Raw genomic sequence first — 12,823 nt, 5'->3', positions numbered from 1 at the left:
CTGTAGAAATATGGCGGTTTAACATGGCGGACAACTATCTCATTCTAAGATAACAAAAATATAAACATTCCTATATTCAGTTGATTATACACTAATGAAAACATAGTAATGTATATGACATTTTATTTCTGCCAATAGATCCTCCTAAATGTTACACACTGGACCTTTAAGTTTGTTTGTTTTTTCACGTTTCTGATATTAACAGTGTTTCTCAATCCGCAATTGTTGGTCCATTTGAAATCTAACTCCACTCTTACACACTGGATCCCATTAACAAGTGAACTTTTTACATGATGTTAATAAGCTTAGGTTTGTAAAAGCAGAGTAAAGAACTACAGGACTGGTGACTCTGGGCTGGAGGTCTCATTCTTTTAAGACTATTAAAGGTACAATGTGGACAATACAACTACAGTGAATGTGAAAGTAATTCAATAATTATCTGTATGTATGTATGTGTGTTATTTCCCAAATTTGATTGTATAGTTAGATCAGTATTCAAAGTAATGTGGTTGATTCTGACCATAGTGTAAATTCAACTTATGAATAATTAATAAATGATTTATGTCAGTAAAACATATCTAACTTTTTTAGCCCCAAAATGTGGTTTCATCAAAAGCTGTTTGGTTTTCATTCCCAGTGCTCTTCAAGCACTTCAAGAACAATGGACTGTTAGGAGGTTGTTAACGTAACAAAAGCCTCATTCATGAGCTTCCACTTCATTTGGCCAGCGGCATTGTTAGCCTCGCTTCATCCTTTGAAACAATGGCTGCTCACCCAGAGATATAGTTGCTGTATACAAATTTGCTGATTCAGAATTAGAACGAGATAGTATGATTATGTGCTGCCACTGGGATTTAAGACTGTGGTTCTCAACCTTTTGTTACTTAAGGCCCACTTCTGATTCTGAGGACAACATAATAAAAACAAAACAAAAAAATAAACTGGGCTGCAAATATATGTTATTATACCATTGTTAGCTTTAGTGGCAAAAATAAATGTCACCAATGTAGTTTCTCATTTGCTTTTGGAAGGGGACCGTAACCCAGTGTTTTTGAAATTTCTGGTTAATATGCTGCTATTGCACACTGACAGACCTGTTTATGTTTTCAGAGCACAGCAGTACCCTTGTTTAACACCTTTTTAAGTTTAGAATTTACATATTTCAAATTTTTTTTGTGTTCATCTCACAATAAAAAGGTAGATTGTGGGTGTCGTTGTTCCGTGAAGGCTTTCCAGGCTGAAATATCACATGGAACTTAATCTAAAAGAACCTAAAGTATTTTAGAAGACCTGTCACAGTGTTAATATGGACCTTTGACTTGCCTTTTTGTCTCATGTTTACAAGGGTACAAAATCCCAGGTATTCCAAGTGCATGCAACCTATTATATACAAGCTTTTATATTTTTTTAAAATAAAAAACAAAACAAAACATTTGCTTTCCAAGCAAGGGGGTGTCAAATATTTCACTGTATGTGAATTAATTAGGGGCGGCAGTAGCTCAGTGCGTAGGGCTTGGGAACTGGAGGGTCGTCGGCTCAAGTCCTACAGACCACAAAATATGAAGTGTGAACTGGTAGCTGGAGAGGTGCTAGTTTCACCTCCTGTGCACTGCGACACCTCCTGTGCACCTAACCCCAAAACCTGCTCATGGGGCGCCGGCCATTGTCAGCTTTGCATGTCCACAAGTGCCTGAAGTGTGCATTTCAGCCTGTGTATGTGTGTGTGTACAAAAAAAGAGTGAAAAGAACAATTTCCCCCCTGGTGGATCTGGAAAGTATATCTAATATCATTTAGAGTCCCCTCTACATGGGACCGCCGAATGCGTTAGAAAACACACTTTTCTCTCCAACACACTCAACCTCCTTGTGAGCTCTCACTTGCGAAGCCTGAAGAGTGACAGCCACGCTGCAGATGTTGTGTGATGTCTGCACTACCAGCTGCTACGCTACCTGTAAACAGAAGCCACGTGACGAGCAGCTTTGCAGCAGCGGGACGAATGACGGCTGAGTTAGAGGAAGTTACTGGGAGCAGCTGTGCTAGTATGTAACCTCACACTAGTTGGACACAGCGTTGCAGCGAGGGCGAGGTAAGAGCCTTGTACACCACTTATAGATGACAGTAAATATGTCCGAATATCCGAACTGCAAGTGGTGGAACAGACGCATGTGGGCGTGATCCTGTATCGTCCGCTAGGCTACAAACAAACTTGGTATCTAAGGCCTACGCTAATGCGACCTAGCTTAGCCTGTGTGACAGATTAAACATCGAGGTGTCTAAATACATACTTACACATTTTCTGCAGTACGTCTTTTGCTTTTCTGGCGCAGATGTTTATTATACAAACGCTGCTCATAGGAACAGTGGTAGGGTTTAAAAACAAGTGTGTTTTCCTCGGGTGGTGACTTCCTCCATAAGTTACCTTTAGCTTGCTAACGTACCCGATTGCGTCCTGCAGCGGGTTGTTAGTAGCCGCAAACACTGCACGCACAGACACCGTGTTTTATAGAAACATTAAGTCGTGTTACATGGTATTGCATCACCCCGTTTGAAGAGCAGTGTGCTAACAGCTTTAGGTGGCGTTTAATGGTGAATGCATTGTTCAGCCACTGGCCTGCTCCAGTTTGTGTTGCTAGTTGTAACTTAGCTTGTTGATTTTAAAATGAGGTTATCTTGCTGGTCGTGTAACGTTTAGCCTCGCCTCTTGGATGGTTCTCCAAGTTGGCCAGAGGAGTAGTTTTCTGGTACGTACATACACACACGTTAAGCTTATTGGCGGCGTGCAGTTTTTGGCTATATAAGCGGGAACGACCCACGAAAATGGCCAAAAACTAAGACCGCTATCGACGTCGGCTGAACGTAGCCGGACAGCGAAGCAGTTAGCATTTGCAGCTGATGGAAGGGGAGTTTTAAGCAATGTGTCACTCTGTGCCCACTTGTCCAACAACTTTAACATGTATCTAATGTACAGTGATGTCTCTAATGTAACAGTTCACCGCAGCAGACAATGAACAAGTACTTTTTGCTGTTGCTTTTGGTAATAGTGTGCTTGCCAGAAGTTTTGTCAAACTTATTCGGACTTTGAAACCAGTCACTATCTGCTCAGATTAGACCACGATGGTCACCTGAACCCATTTAAGTTATATATATATATACATGTAAAGCTGCCTGGAAGCATTAGTAACAATTTTGCCTGAATTGAAAAATGGGTGATTTGACCTGTTTTCCCTACATTCTGTCTGTGTTGTTTTGATGCAGGAAGGCAGCAGCATTCATGGATATTGTGGACACCTTTAACCATTTAATACCCAGTGACCAGTTGGATGAGTCCCTCATAATAGGTCAGAATTTGGAATGTGAAGCTGGTAATGAGTTTGGGTCAGGACTCAAACTGGAAGATTCACTGAAGAACATGCTCAGTGACAAAGATCCCATGTTTGGATGTGCAAGCTCTCAGTTCAATCTGCTGGACAATGAGGACACCACTTTTCAGATTGCTGGCTCAACAGGTAGTCAACAGAGAAAATAGACAGTAAAAATACTATATTTATATATTTTAATATTTAAAATTGTGTATTTGCACTGACTCCAAACTTTCATTAATAGATAAAGTGCTACTGCCAATAGTTCACAATAAAGGCCCTACACAAGTGTTTAATGAAAACTTGGTATAGGAAGTTTTAAGGAAAACATTAACAGCTTTCTAACATCATTTGTTCATCTGCACTGCCTTTGCCCTGCTATGGTTTTGCTCCTTTTTGGATTTTATTTTGGCTTTTTAGCTGGTTGATAAAACAAAACACTCAGTTTAGATTTAGATACGTAGGGGAAATCTTCACTGTCAACAGCTGTATGAGATATCACATTTAAATTTTTATTTGAGTGTTTAAGATGCAATAATCATGACACTAAATGGTTCTTGGTGAATACGTTTTGAAATGTTGAAAAGATACAGCAGCTGAGGTAAATTCAGTAGTGGTTGAATGATGTTTTCTTTTCTTTTTTTAATATATATTTTAATTGTAAATATGTTAGGGTCAGCTAAAAAGACACATTTTCAACTGTTGCATTGCGTTATTTGTTTAATACATTATTTGTCTCTCACATTGATACGCAAACAGATAAGGTACATGTACTTATTTGTCTGTTGCAGGTCTCGATGATGGTCCAGCATCCACTGGTCTCAGTAATGAACTGCCCGTTGTAGAAACCACACAAGTCAAGCGACCGGTTTCCAAGCAGAAGAAACGTACACGCAGTTTAGATAGCGGTAAGCTGATGGTCATTTATGGTCCTATTTCCACCACATGATTCCTTCAAATTGATGATGAGGTGACTTATTTTTTCTGTGTTTTGTTTCTTCTTACTACAACAGAACAAAGCAGCGGTCCACAACCTGCTAACACATCCACCAACACTATGGCCAGAGGACGGCCAGGAAGGAAACCAGCGAACAGGCTACAGAAGTCATTTCTTATTGAGAAAGGAGTTAAAGGCAGCCAGCTGAAGAAAGAATTAACTCTGGGAGGGCGTATTAATGTTAATGATCTTGACAGTGGAGTATGGCTGAAACCTACGGTTGTATTGAGACGATTGACAGTCACAATTGGAGGCTTCAAGATTGAATTGCTTCCAGGACCCTCTTACGCACAAAATGTTGAAATAGGCCAGTCTGCATCTTTCGACGATAGCATATGTAGCGGACATGTTGGGTATACTGTGGTGCCAGTGATGCTGGTTACTGTGTGCCAGGTGATGCTGTCATTGTTCAGAATCCCATACCTGAGAATGTGGCAGAGATGGATAAAACTGAGAAGAGCTCTGCTGATGATGCAGCCCTTGCGCTGGGCCCGTATGTGAATCCTAACGACGTGCAGACCTCCAACGGGACATTAATGGTGAGTGCCTGTACGCAAGAGACAAAACTTGACAATCAGAGTGTTTCTGGAAAGCAGAAGCCAGCGAGTAAAGGAAAAGACGAGGTCAAACAGCCCCAGGACAATGAGAATAACGGAAGTACTGTTAGTAATAAGACTGAAGCTAAGGAAAAACAACAGATTGTGGCCAAAACACTGCTCAAGTCTAAACAAGGACTGCCTTCTAACAAGAATAAGGACTTGGTTTCAGGTAAACCAAATAACATGATTAAGGGACATAAAGTATCCCAAAACATGCCATCTACAATCATCCAAAGAGAAGAAGCGCCCAAAATGAAATCTCTAAAGGAAAAGAAAGACATTGCACCTTTAAAAAGGCTTGCAGAAAGCACCCAAAGTGAGCATGCTAGTAAAATGCAAAAGATACAGGGTACGGGAGATAGCAAAGTGAAGCCAAAATTGCCAAGTACGCCTAACCCCACAGTGAAGAAGATCCCATCATCTGGCAGCCGTGTTGATCAGCAGGGACCGACTAAACCTGCTCATCCTCACAATAGCTCTAAAGTTGAGACTTCTCCTCCGGCGCACAGCCGTCCAGGCCAATCTTTAAAAGCGGCAGACGAAGGAGGGCAGGAAAAGCCCAAACTGAAAAAGCCCGAAAAGATCCTTCAAAGACAGAAAAGCAAAACTGCAAGGAGCATCTCTGTTGATGAGCCGCAGCTGTTTATTCCAGATAACGCTCCTGTTGTGAAGAAGGAAACTGCTGAGGAGCAACCTGCCAACAGCGAGAGTGTATGGGACGGAAACAACTGCTGTGGTCTGTGCAAAAAGCATCACAATAACATGTAAGTGTTGCCCTTCACTTAAATAAAGAGACTTAATTAGTATGTGTTGTAGATTGAACTTTGTTTGTTACAGAACTGTGAACAACACTGCTGATAGTTCTACATTTACTCAGCACAGCATGCGATATTGGAGGGATTTTAGGAGACGATAGACATAATGAAGGGAAGGTGAAAGCTAATGTTATATTTGCTCTGTGCCAGACTATATCTGGAGCTCATCTGCTACACACTCTTACTAATAGCCAAACGTTGTTTAGGTTCATGGTAGGCTGCGGTCGCTGTGACGACTGGTTCCACGGCGACTGTGTCGGTTTGGACCTGACAAAGGTACGTGAAATGGAGGAGGAGGACCAGATGTACGTGTGCTTGAAGTGCTGTGAGGAGGAAAGCAAAAAGGTGGAGCCTGAGCCCCCAAGTGCAGCCAAACCAGAGGTTCAAGTGAAGACTGAGGTGCAGGATCATAAGGTGCCTCCCAAACCTCGGCCGGGACCCTCCCAGACACTCACATCCGGGGGCGTCAGACCAGTAAGAAAGGTAAGCTGTGTTCTTTAATAAATCAGTTTGATCATGCATTTAAGAAATTGAAATCTTTCACATACAAAGGATATTTTATTTGTTCCCCCAGCTCTGATATTAATCATAGCCAGTGTTACTACTATACAAGGGTTTGTGGTCTTTGCTTTTACTTTCCCTGTACGGAAGGCTTGCACATGGGTGTGTGGTTAACCTGATGGTGTGTGGGTAACATTTCCCCACACATAAAACTCACCCTATGTTTTTTTTTTTTTTTTTTTATATACCTTGGCCAGGGGTGTTGCAATATCTCACGCTATCTTCTTCATGTTTTCCTTTTTGTTGTTTCCTTTCTTAAGAACAGTCAGTATTATTAATGATAATGTTCTTCTTGCACTTCTCTCCTAAAATAGAATCCTGATCGAAGGCAGTCCACAGATGTCAGAGAAGCAGCTCATAAAACAGGTATTTTTTAGGGGCTGTGAATGTGAAATGAAGTTTGTTTTATTTTGGCTTGCTCTGTTTTTAATGCCACACTGGGTTCAAGGCCAGGCTCGGTTCACTGTTCCTGGTTCAGTGTTATCACAATATGTAAACAAGACTGAATGAAGGCAATCACAACATCATGAACACATTTTTATTTTTGTTTTATACATAGGGTGAAAACAGATTTTGTTATTTAAAATGAAAAACTTCATTAGACCTTTTTATATTGCTAGTTCAAGATAAGACCCAAGAGAAAAAGGGGCTGTTAATTATATAGCTACACAATCACAAAATAATCCTAAACTACACTTTTGAAGATTTTTTTATACCAAATATAATGCTGGAATGCTACCGCTGCCCATATGCTGGTGACAGGTGAGATTTGATTGCAACATGTGCTTGGTGCATGCCTCCGCTGTAAAAATACCTAGGGGGTGTATTCTTAAAACAATATGGCCGTTTTTGTCACAACTTTTACAAAACCAAGTTTACAGTTTCAAAGCATCAAGTGAGCAGGGAAGATATTTTGGAAGTCACAAACACTGGTGGGAATTATATTTAAAAAAGAGAGTAAGGCTCTCTTAAAATAGATGCAAATATTTTTGTTGTGTTGCTTCTGTTGTTGCTGTTTGTTTCCATATTAGAAACCCAAACCAACTTCAAACTACCTAAGATGCTCAATTTCAGTGTCATCTTGCTGCCTGATACTACAGCTGCTTTGCATTTTTTATTCAGTGCAGTAAAGAATAACAAAAACTCGTTGTCCTTTCTCAAATATTAGGTAACAGCTAAAGTTACAAATCAAGCGTCAGTGTATATTACATTTTTGTATCAGAAATCTGCGTCGAAACTTCTGGTCACATTTCCTCCTCCTGCTCACTACATATTGTCATTCTGTCCTCATAGGCGTTCAGCTGAAACAAGAGATAAAAAGTAAGACTTCAAAGAAACCTGTGTCTGTGGAGGCAGTCAGGCGAAGTGTGCGTGACTCTCTGAAAGAAATCCTCATACAGAGGCAAGTATTTAATGAGTAAAACAAATCAAAAGAAATATACGTAAATATGTACATTTTCATTGCATTCAATTTTTTTTTTTTATTAGAAAAACTTTACAGTTCATCAAACTCATGATGCTTTCTGAATTTTAGGTTGAAGGAGTCTCATTTGAACATCTCTGTGGAGAGAGCCTCTGAAGTTGCCAAGAAGACGGAGAGAGAGCTTTTTCACTTGTATAAAGACACTGACAACAAATACAAGAACAAGTATAGGAGCTTAATGTTTAATCTCAAAGATACTAAAAATAATGTAAGTACCATTTCAAATCGGGCATGCTGTTTCTTGGTGTTGCAGTTCAGTTTTAATATAAATGTAGTTACATTTGCTTTATTTTAATTGTATTGTTTAGGTCCTCTTTAAGAGGGTTCTCAAAGGGGAAATTTCTCCTGGTAACCTAATTCGAATGAGCCCTGAGGAACTGGCCTCAAAAGAATTGGCTGCTTGGCGACAAAGGGAGAACCGACATGTAAGTAATACTTAAGTCTGTGCTGTAGTTTCTTACAAATGTTATCGCATAAACTCACCCTGATAGCTCACAGTAATTCCTCTAATAGCTAACAATAATTCTGATAGGAAAGTTATGTTCAGCAAGTAGTATTACCACAATACTAAGAGTTTGTCCTCTTTTATATATATTTTTTTTAAAGGATGGTTTAACTTTAAGTAGCCGTATAATAAGTAATACATTCCTCATTTCACAGACTATTGAGATGATTGAAAAAGAGCAAAGAGAGGCAGAGAGACGGCCGATCACTAAGATCACACACAAAGGTGAAATTGAAATTGAAAGCCAAGAACCAGTGAAAGCCACTGAGCCTGCAGAGGTAAGGGACACGCCACATATCAGTCTGCATTACTGTGTATGTAACAAGCTGAAGACTGTCCGCTTGAGGGTCTTTTTTTTTTTTTTTTCAGATTGAGTCTCCTCCCAGAGTGACAGAAGTCTCAGCAGAACCTCCAAAAACCCCTGAGAAAAAGGCAGAGAGTACAAAGACGGAGAAAGACACTACCAGCCAACACAAGTCTCACTTATTTGACCTACACTGCAAAATCTGCACAGGTAACCCCTGACACGAGACCAAAAAAAAATCATCTTCGTCACTATGCTCTGCCTTTATTGCCACATTTTCCTGTACATAATGTGTCACTTGCCTCACTTCCTAACTTGTTGTGTTACTTTTCTTTCAATAAGGTCGTATGGCACCCCCTGTTGAGGAGGCACCAACCAAAGTGGTCAAAGTTGCTACCACGGTTGTTAGGAGGCAGTCCACCAAAGCAGAAGACACGAAGAGCACTACACCGCCTACGATGGACGACGACCTGCACCTCACCGTTTTAGAGGAGAGCTTCAGAAGCGCTCAGTCAGGCTACGAAGGACGGTAAGCGGCTATTTCTGGCGCTCTGTGTGGTTCTTCTGCCTGTGCTGCTCTTTTTTTGCAAGCTTTCTTCATTACTGTTCTCAGGTCGGATCATGTAGCTGGAAGAGATGAAGAGGCGGCTTTCCTTTCCAACCTGAAGTCCCTGTGGCGCGGAATCATTCATATGCACGCTGTGGCAAAGTTCGCCATAAAAGCTTTCCCCGTCTCAGGCATTTTGGACAACTTGACGGAGGTAAAGTGGAAACGACTGAACATATTTAGACTTTGAATAGCTGATGCAAAGTATTTAAGACACTAAGTACTGTTAAGTAAGGTTTGATCTTTTTTTCTTTTTCAATAGGACCTTCCAGACAGCATTCAAGTGGGCGGAAGGATAAGTCCACAGATAGTGTGGGACTACTTGGAGAAGATTCGGGCAACTGGAACAAAAGTGAGTTTTTGGGCAGTTTTTTTTTCTTAAAGGGATTATACAGCCATTAAATACAATCACCCACAATTACATATGTTTGTTGTGATAAAGATCAGCTCGAGTCCGGACAATTATTATCTAGATTCGTAATGTCACGTGATGCATTAAAGAGCTGCTCCATCAAAGAGTCAAACATCTTGTACGCCGTAGATTTTGCTGACACATGCTTTTTTCTTTAATTAAGGAGGTGTGCTTGATTCGATTCTCCCCTGAGACGGAGGAGGATGAGATCTCCTATACTCTTCTGTATGCCTACTTCAGCAGTCGCAGGCGTTTCGGGGTGGTGTCCAATAACCTGAAACAAGTGAAGGACATGTATCTCATTCCTTTGGGTGCCACTGAAAAAGTTCCACATCAGCTTGTTCCCTTTGACGGGCCAGGTAAGCCAGTTTTCTCTTGGATAATTGTTTTCTCTCGGTAAATTACACACGCATTTCTGCTCTTTCAAACCTAATTAATCTTTTAATTTGACAGGTTTAGAAAACAACCGTGCCAACCTTCTCCTCGGACTCATAATTCGCCAGCGACCGAAAAGGGATTTTCTTCCCGTGGACGTGAATGAAACTGCGAGGATTATTCCTGAAATCAAGCCCATTACCATTTCCACAAAAGAAACCCGAGCAACAGATGAGGATGAGAAATTTTTCCTCCCTTCCTTGACTGCAGCACATAATAAAGAGAAGGACAAACCACTTAACACTAATGAAGATACTGATGAGCCAATTACAGAGGCTTTTGAAGAACCATCTGCATCAGAGGAGACCAACAATCAGGAACCCCAAAAACCACTGCGCTTTCTTCCTGGTGTGTTAGTAGGTTGGGGTGGGGAATTGCCACCTCTGCCAGATGTTGGAAGTAAACCTGCAACAACAGCAGATGAAACACAGAAGACCCAACCAGCTCCAAAAACAGAGGTGTCAACTGGAAACTCAAAAAGTCCAACAGCTGCTGCACCACGAGAGCGCTTTGTCATCAAGAAGAAGGAAGCTAAACCTGTTAAAGCTGAACCGGAGCTATCCAGCCTGCCTGATACATCTGTTCCTAACAACTCATCAGGAAAAGATGCTGCAGTGGTGACCCATGGTGCATCAGTCTCTCTAAAAGATAAGCCTCCAGACGTATCGACTGAAGCCTTCCTGGCAAGCTTGTCAACAGCTCCAAGTAGGACTGAGACTAGCAGCGCTGCCTCTGGAAACAAAGGCGATGCTGGCCTTTTGTCTGAAACTGAAAAAGGAACATCTGAAGGGAATTCTTTGTCACTGTCAAAATCCCAGGCTGCTTCAGCTCAGACAAATAGCTCAAAACCTCCTTTAAGTGGAATATTGAAAAAATCTTCAGCGTACTCCAGTGTGAATGAAGACAAAACGGTGCTACAAAAGGATAAAGCCAGCCACCAAGCTCCTTTGAGTCCTAAACCTGTTCCTGTGTTGAGCAGCACTAGAAATGATCCAGTTACACTATTTCACCAAGGATTTTTACAGCTTTCTCAGGCCAAGAACAAACCAGAGGAAGAAAACTTAAAGATTCGATCATTCCCTAGTGAAAAGGAAGATCCTGGCATTTCCCAGACAAGTGCTACAGTAGCTCAAACGGTATGTCCTCCTACAGTACAAGGACCAGAAGCAGCATGTTACACAGATGCCTCTGAGCTCCAACCCGACCCCGTTATGGCACCAGCTCTCCCAGTAGACAACAGTGCAACACCTATCCCGTCACAGCAGCAGCAGGAACAGCCTCAGGTAACTGGCAGCTACGACTACACAACCGGCCCTCCTGCTCACACCTTCTCCACACCACCCACCCAGGATCAGAACCACAGCACACCGTGGGCTCAGGATAGCGCTTCGCACGCTCTTCCCGGACTTCCGTCGCAGTTAGCCGAGGGCTACTCCGAACCACCTGGCCGGCCTCCATCCCTGGCCAAAGACTACAAGCGCTCGGAGGAGAGATACAGCGACCCGTGGGAGAGGCAGCGAAGTGCAGAGGACAGAGACCACTACGGGAGGCACAGCCACCACAGGGACTCGCATCACGGGAAAAAAAGCAGACACCATGACCGTGAGAAAAAGCACGAACGCGGCCAAGATGACAAGTACAGAGAGAGGAGCAGGCACCACGGACAATCAGACGACCGCTATGGTGAGAAGAGGAAAGAGAGGCAGCACAGCGATGACTACAGCAGCCGCCATAAGGACAGACACAGACATAGACGGGACTCTGATTATGAGAACGGACGGAGAAGTTCAAAAGACAGTTACTCATAATTATGTTTTTTTTCTTTTCTTTTTAAAGCCCTGCTATTGAGTGTTTGGGGTGCTAGCTTGTTGGTCACTTGGCTGGTTCAAACCACTTTGGCTATATTGGCTGATAGTGGAGTTGTTTGTTTTACACAGCGGTCTGAAGCTTATATTGCCATTTCCTTCATAGAAGTTCCATTTGATGTTATTGACAGTGCAGCCAAAATGAAATATCATTTCAGTGAGAGTGAGAAGATCTTTATAGATGTTTTCTCTTCACACACAAGAAGAACTAAATATTGGAAGATTTTCAACTTTTTAACCTTTTATTGTATATATCTTGTTCATATGGAGCTGCTGTACTGACTAAAGCTCGGTAAATGTTTTCAGTCTCATGGTAACACACAAAACAAGTGTGGACCATTTGGTGAAAAGTTTAAGTTGGCATGAATGTAACAGAAAACATTTAACTGAGGACAGCAATCTAAACAGCAGCTTTGCTTTTTTTCCAACTTAATTTCTTTTAAATTGCTTAAATATTTTATAAACGAACTTTCTATTGAAAAAGTATGTACATTTTGGCTTGTAATATATGTTAGAGACTAGGTGTGCCTTTGCACTGTGTGTTTATGTACAGTTCGTAATAAAGCTAATCCTTTTTTTATTATTGATTATAAAAACAAACTTCTCATATTTCTTTCTAAATGTATTAAAGGTAAAACCTGAATACTGATTCACATTGTACTATTGCTATGAAGTCATTTACAAAAAGAGACGTGTCTGCCAAGGAATCAGAAACATTGAGTTGAGTTTACATCAGTTGACGTGATTTTAAATTTTTCCTTTCATATTGAAATAGTGACGGACTCTCAGGGTTTAAAACTGAGATAAAGCCATTATGATCTATAAACAAGTCAGAAGAAAATCAGGCTACTACAGTGTTGAAGAAACAAGTAGTAAAATA

General features: G+C 41.3%; 1 protein-coding gene across 1 annotated transcript; it reads left to right on the top strand.

Annotated features, from left to right (window-relative positions):
• The first annotated feature begins 1,973 nt into the window (after nucleotides 1-1,973).
• On the top strand, nucleotides 1,974-12,592 carry phf3 (PHD finger protein 3). Its single transcript, XM_035663373.1, is given in 17 exon segments — nucleotides 1,974-2,087; nucleotides 3,257-3,507; nucleotides 4,152-4,268; nucleotides 4,374-4,726; nucleotides 4,729-5,720; nucleotides 5,978-6,254; nucleotides 6,647-6,698; nucleotides 7,626-7,734; nucleotides 7,867-8,023; nucleotides 8,124-8,240; nucleotides 8,476-8,598; nucleotides 8,690-8,834; nucleotides 8,967-9,153; nucleotides 9,238-9,385; nucleotides 9,494-9,583; nucleotides 9,807-10,002; nucleotides 10,097-12,592. Coding segments are annotated over 16 exon segments (5,088 nt in total). The 5' UTR covers nucleotides 1,974-2,087; nucleotides 3,257-3,272; the 3' UTR covers nucleotides 11,887-12,592.
• Nucleotides 12,593-12,823: the final 231 nt, after the last annotated feature.

This window comes from Morone saxatilis, unplaced genomic scaffold (genome assembly GCF_004916995.1).
Source record: "Morone saxatilis isolate NCDOM2014 unplaced genomic scaffold, NCSU_SB_2.0 Contig19, whole genome shotgun sequence".
In the NCBI taxonomy this organism is placed as follows: domain Eukaryota; kingdom Metazoa; phylum Chordata; class Actinopteri; family Moronidae; genus Morone; species Morone saxatilis.
Note: the sequence above shows the minus strand (reverse complement) of the source record. Positions and strands in the feature narration are given on the sequence as shown.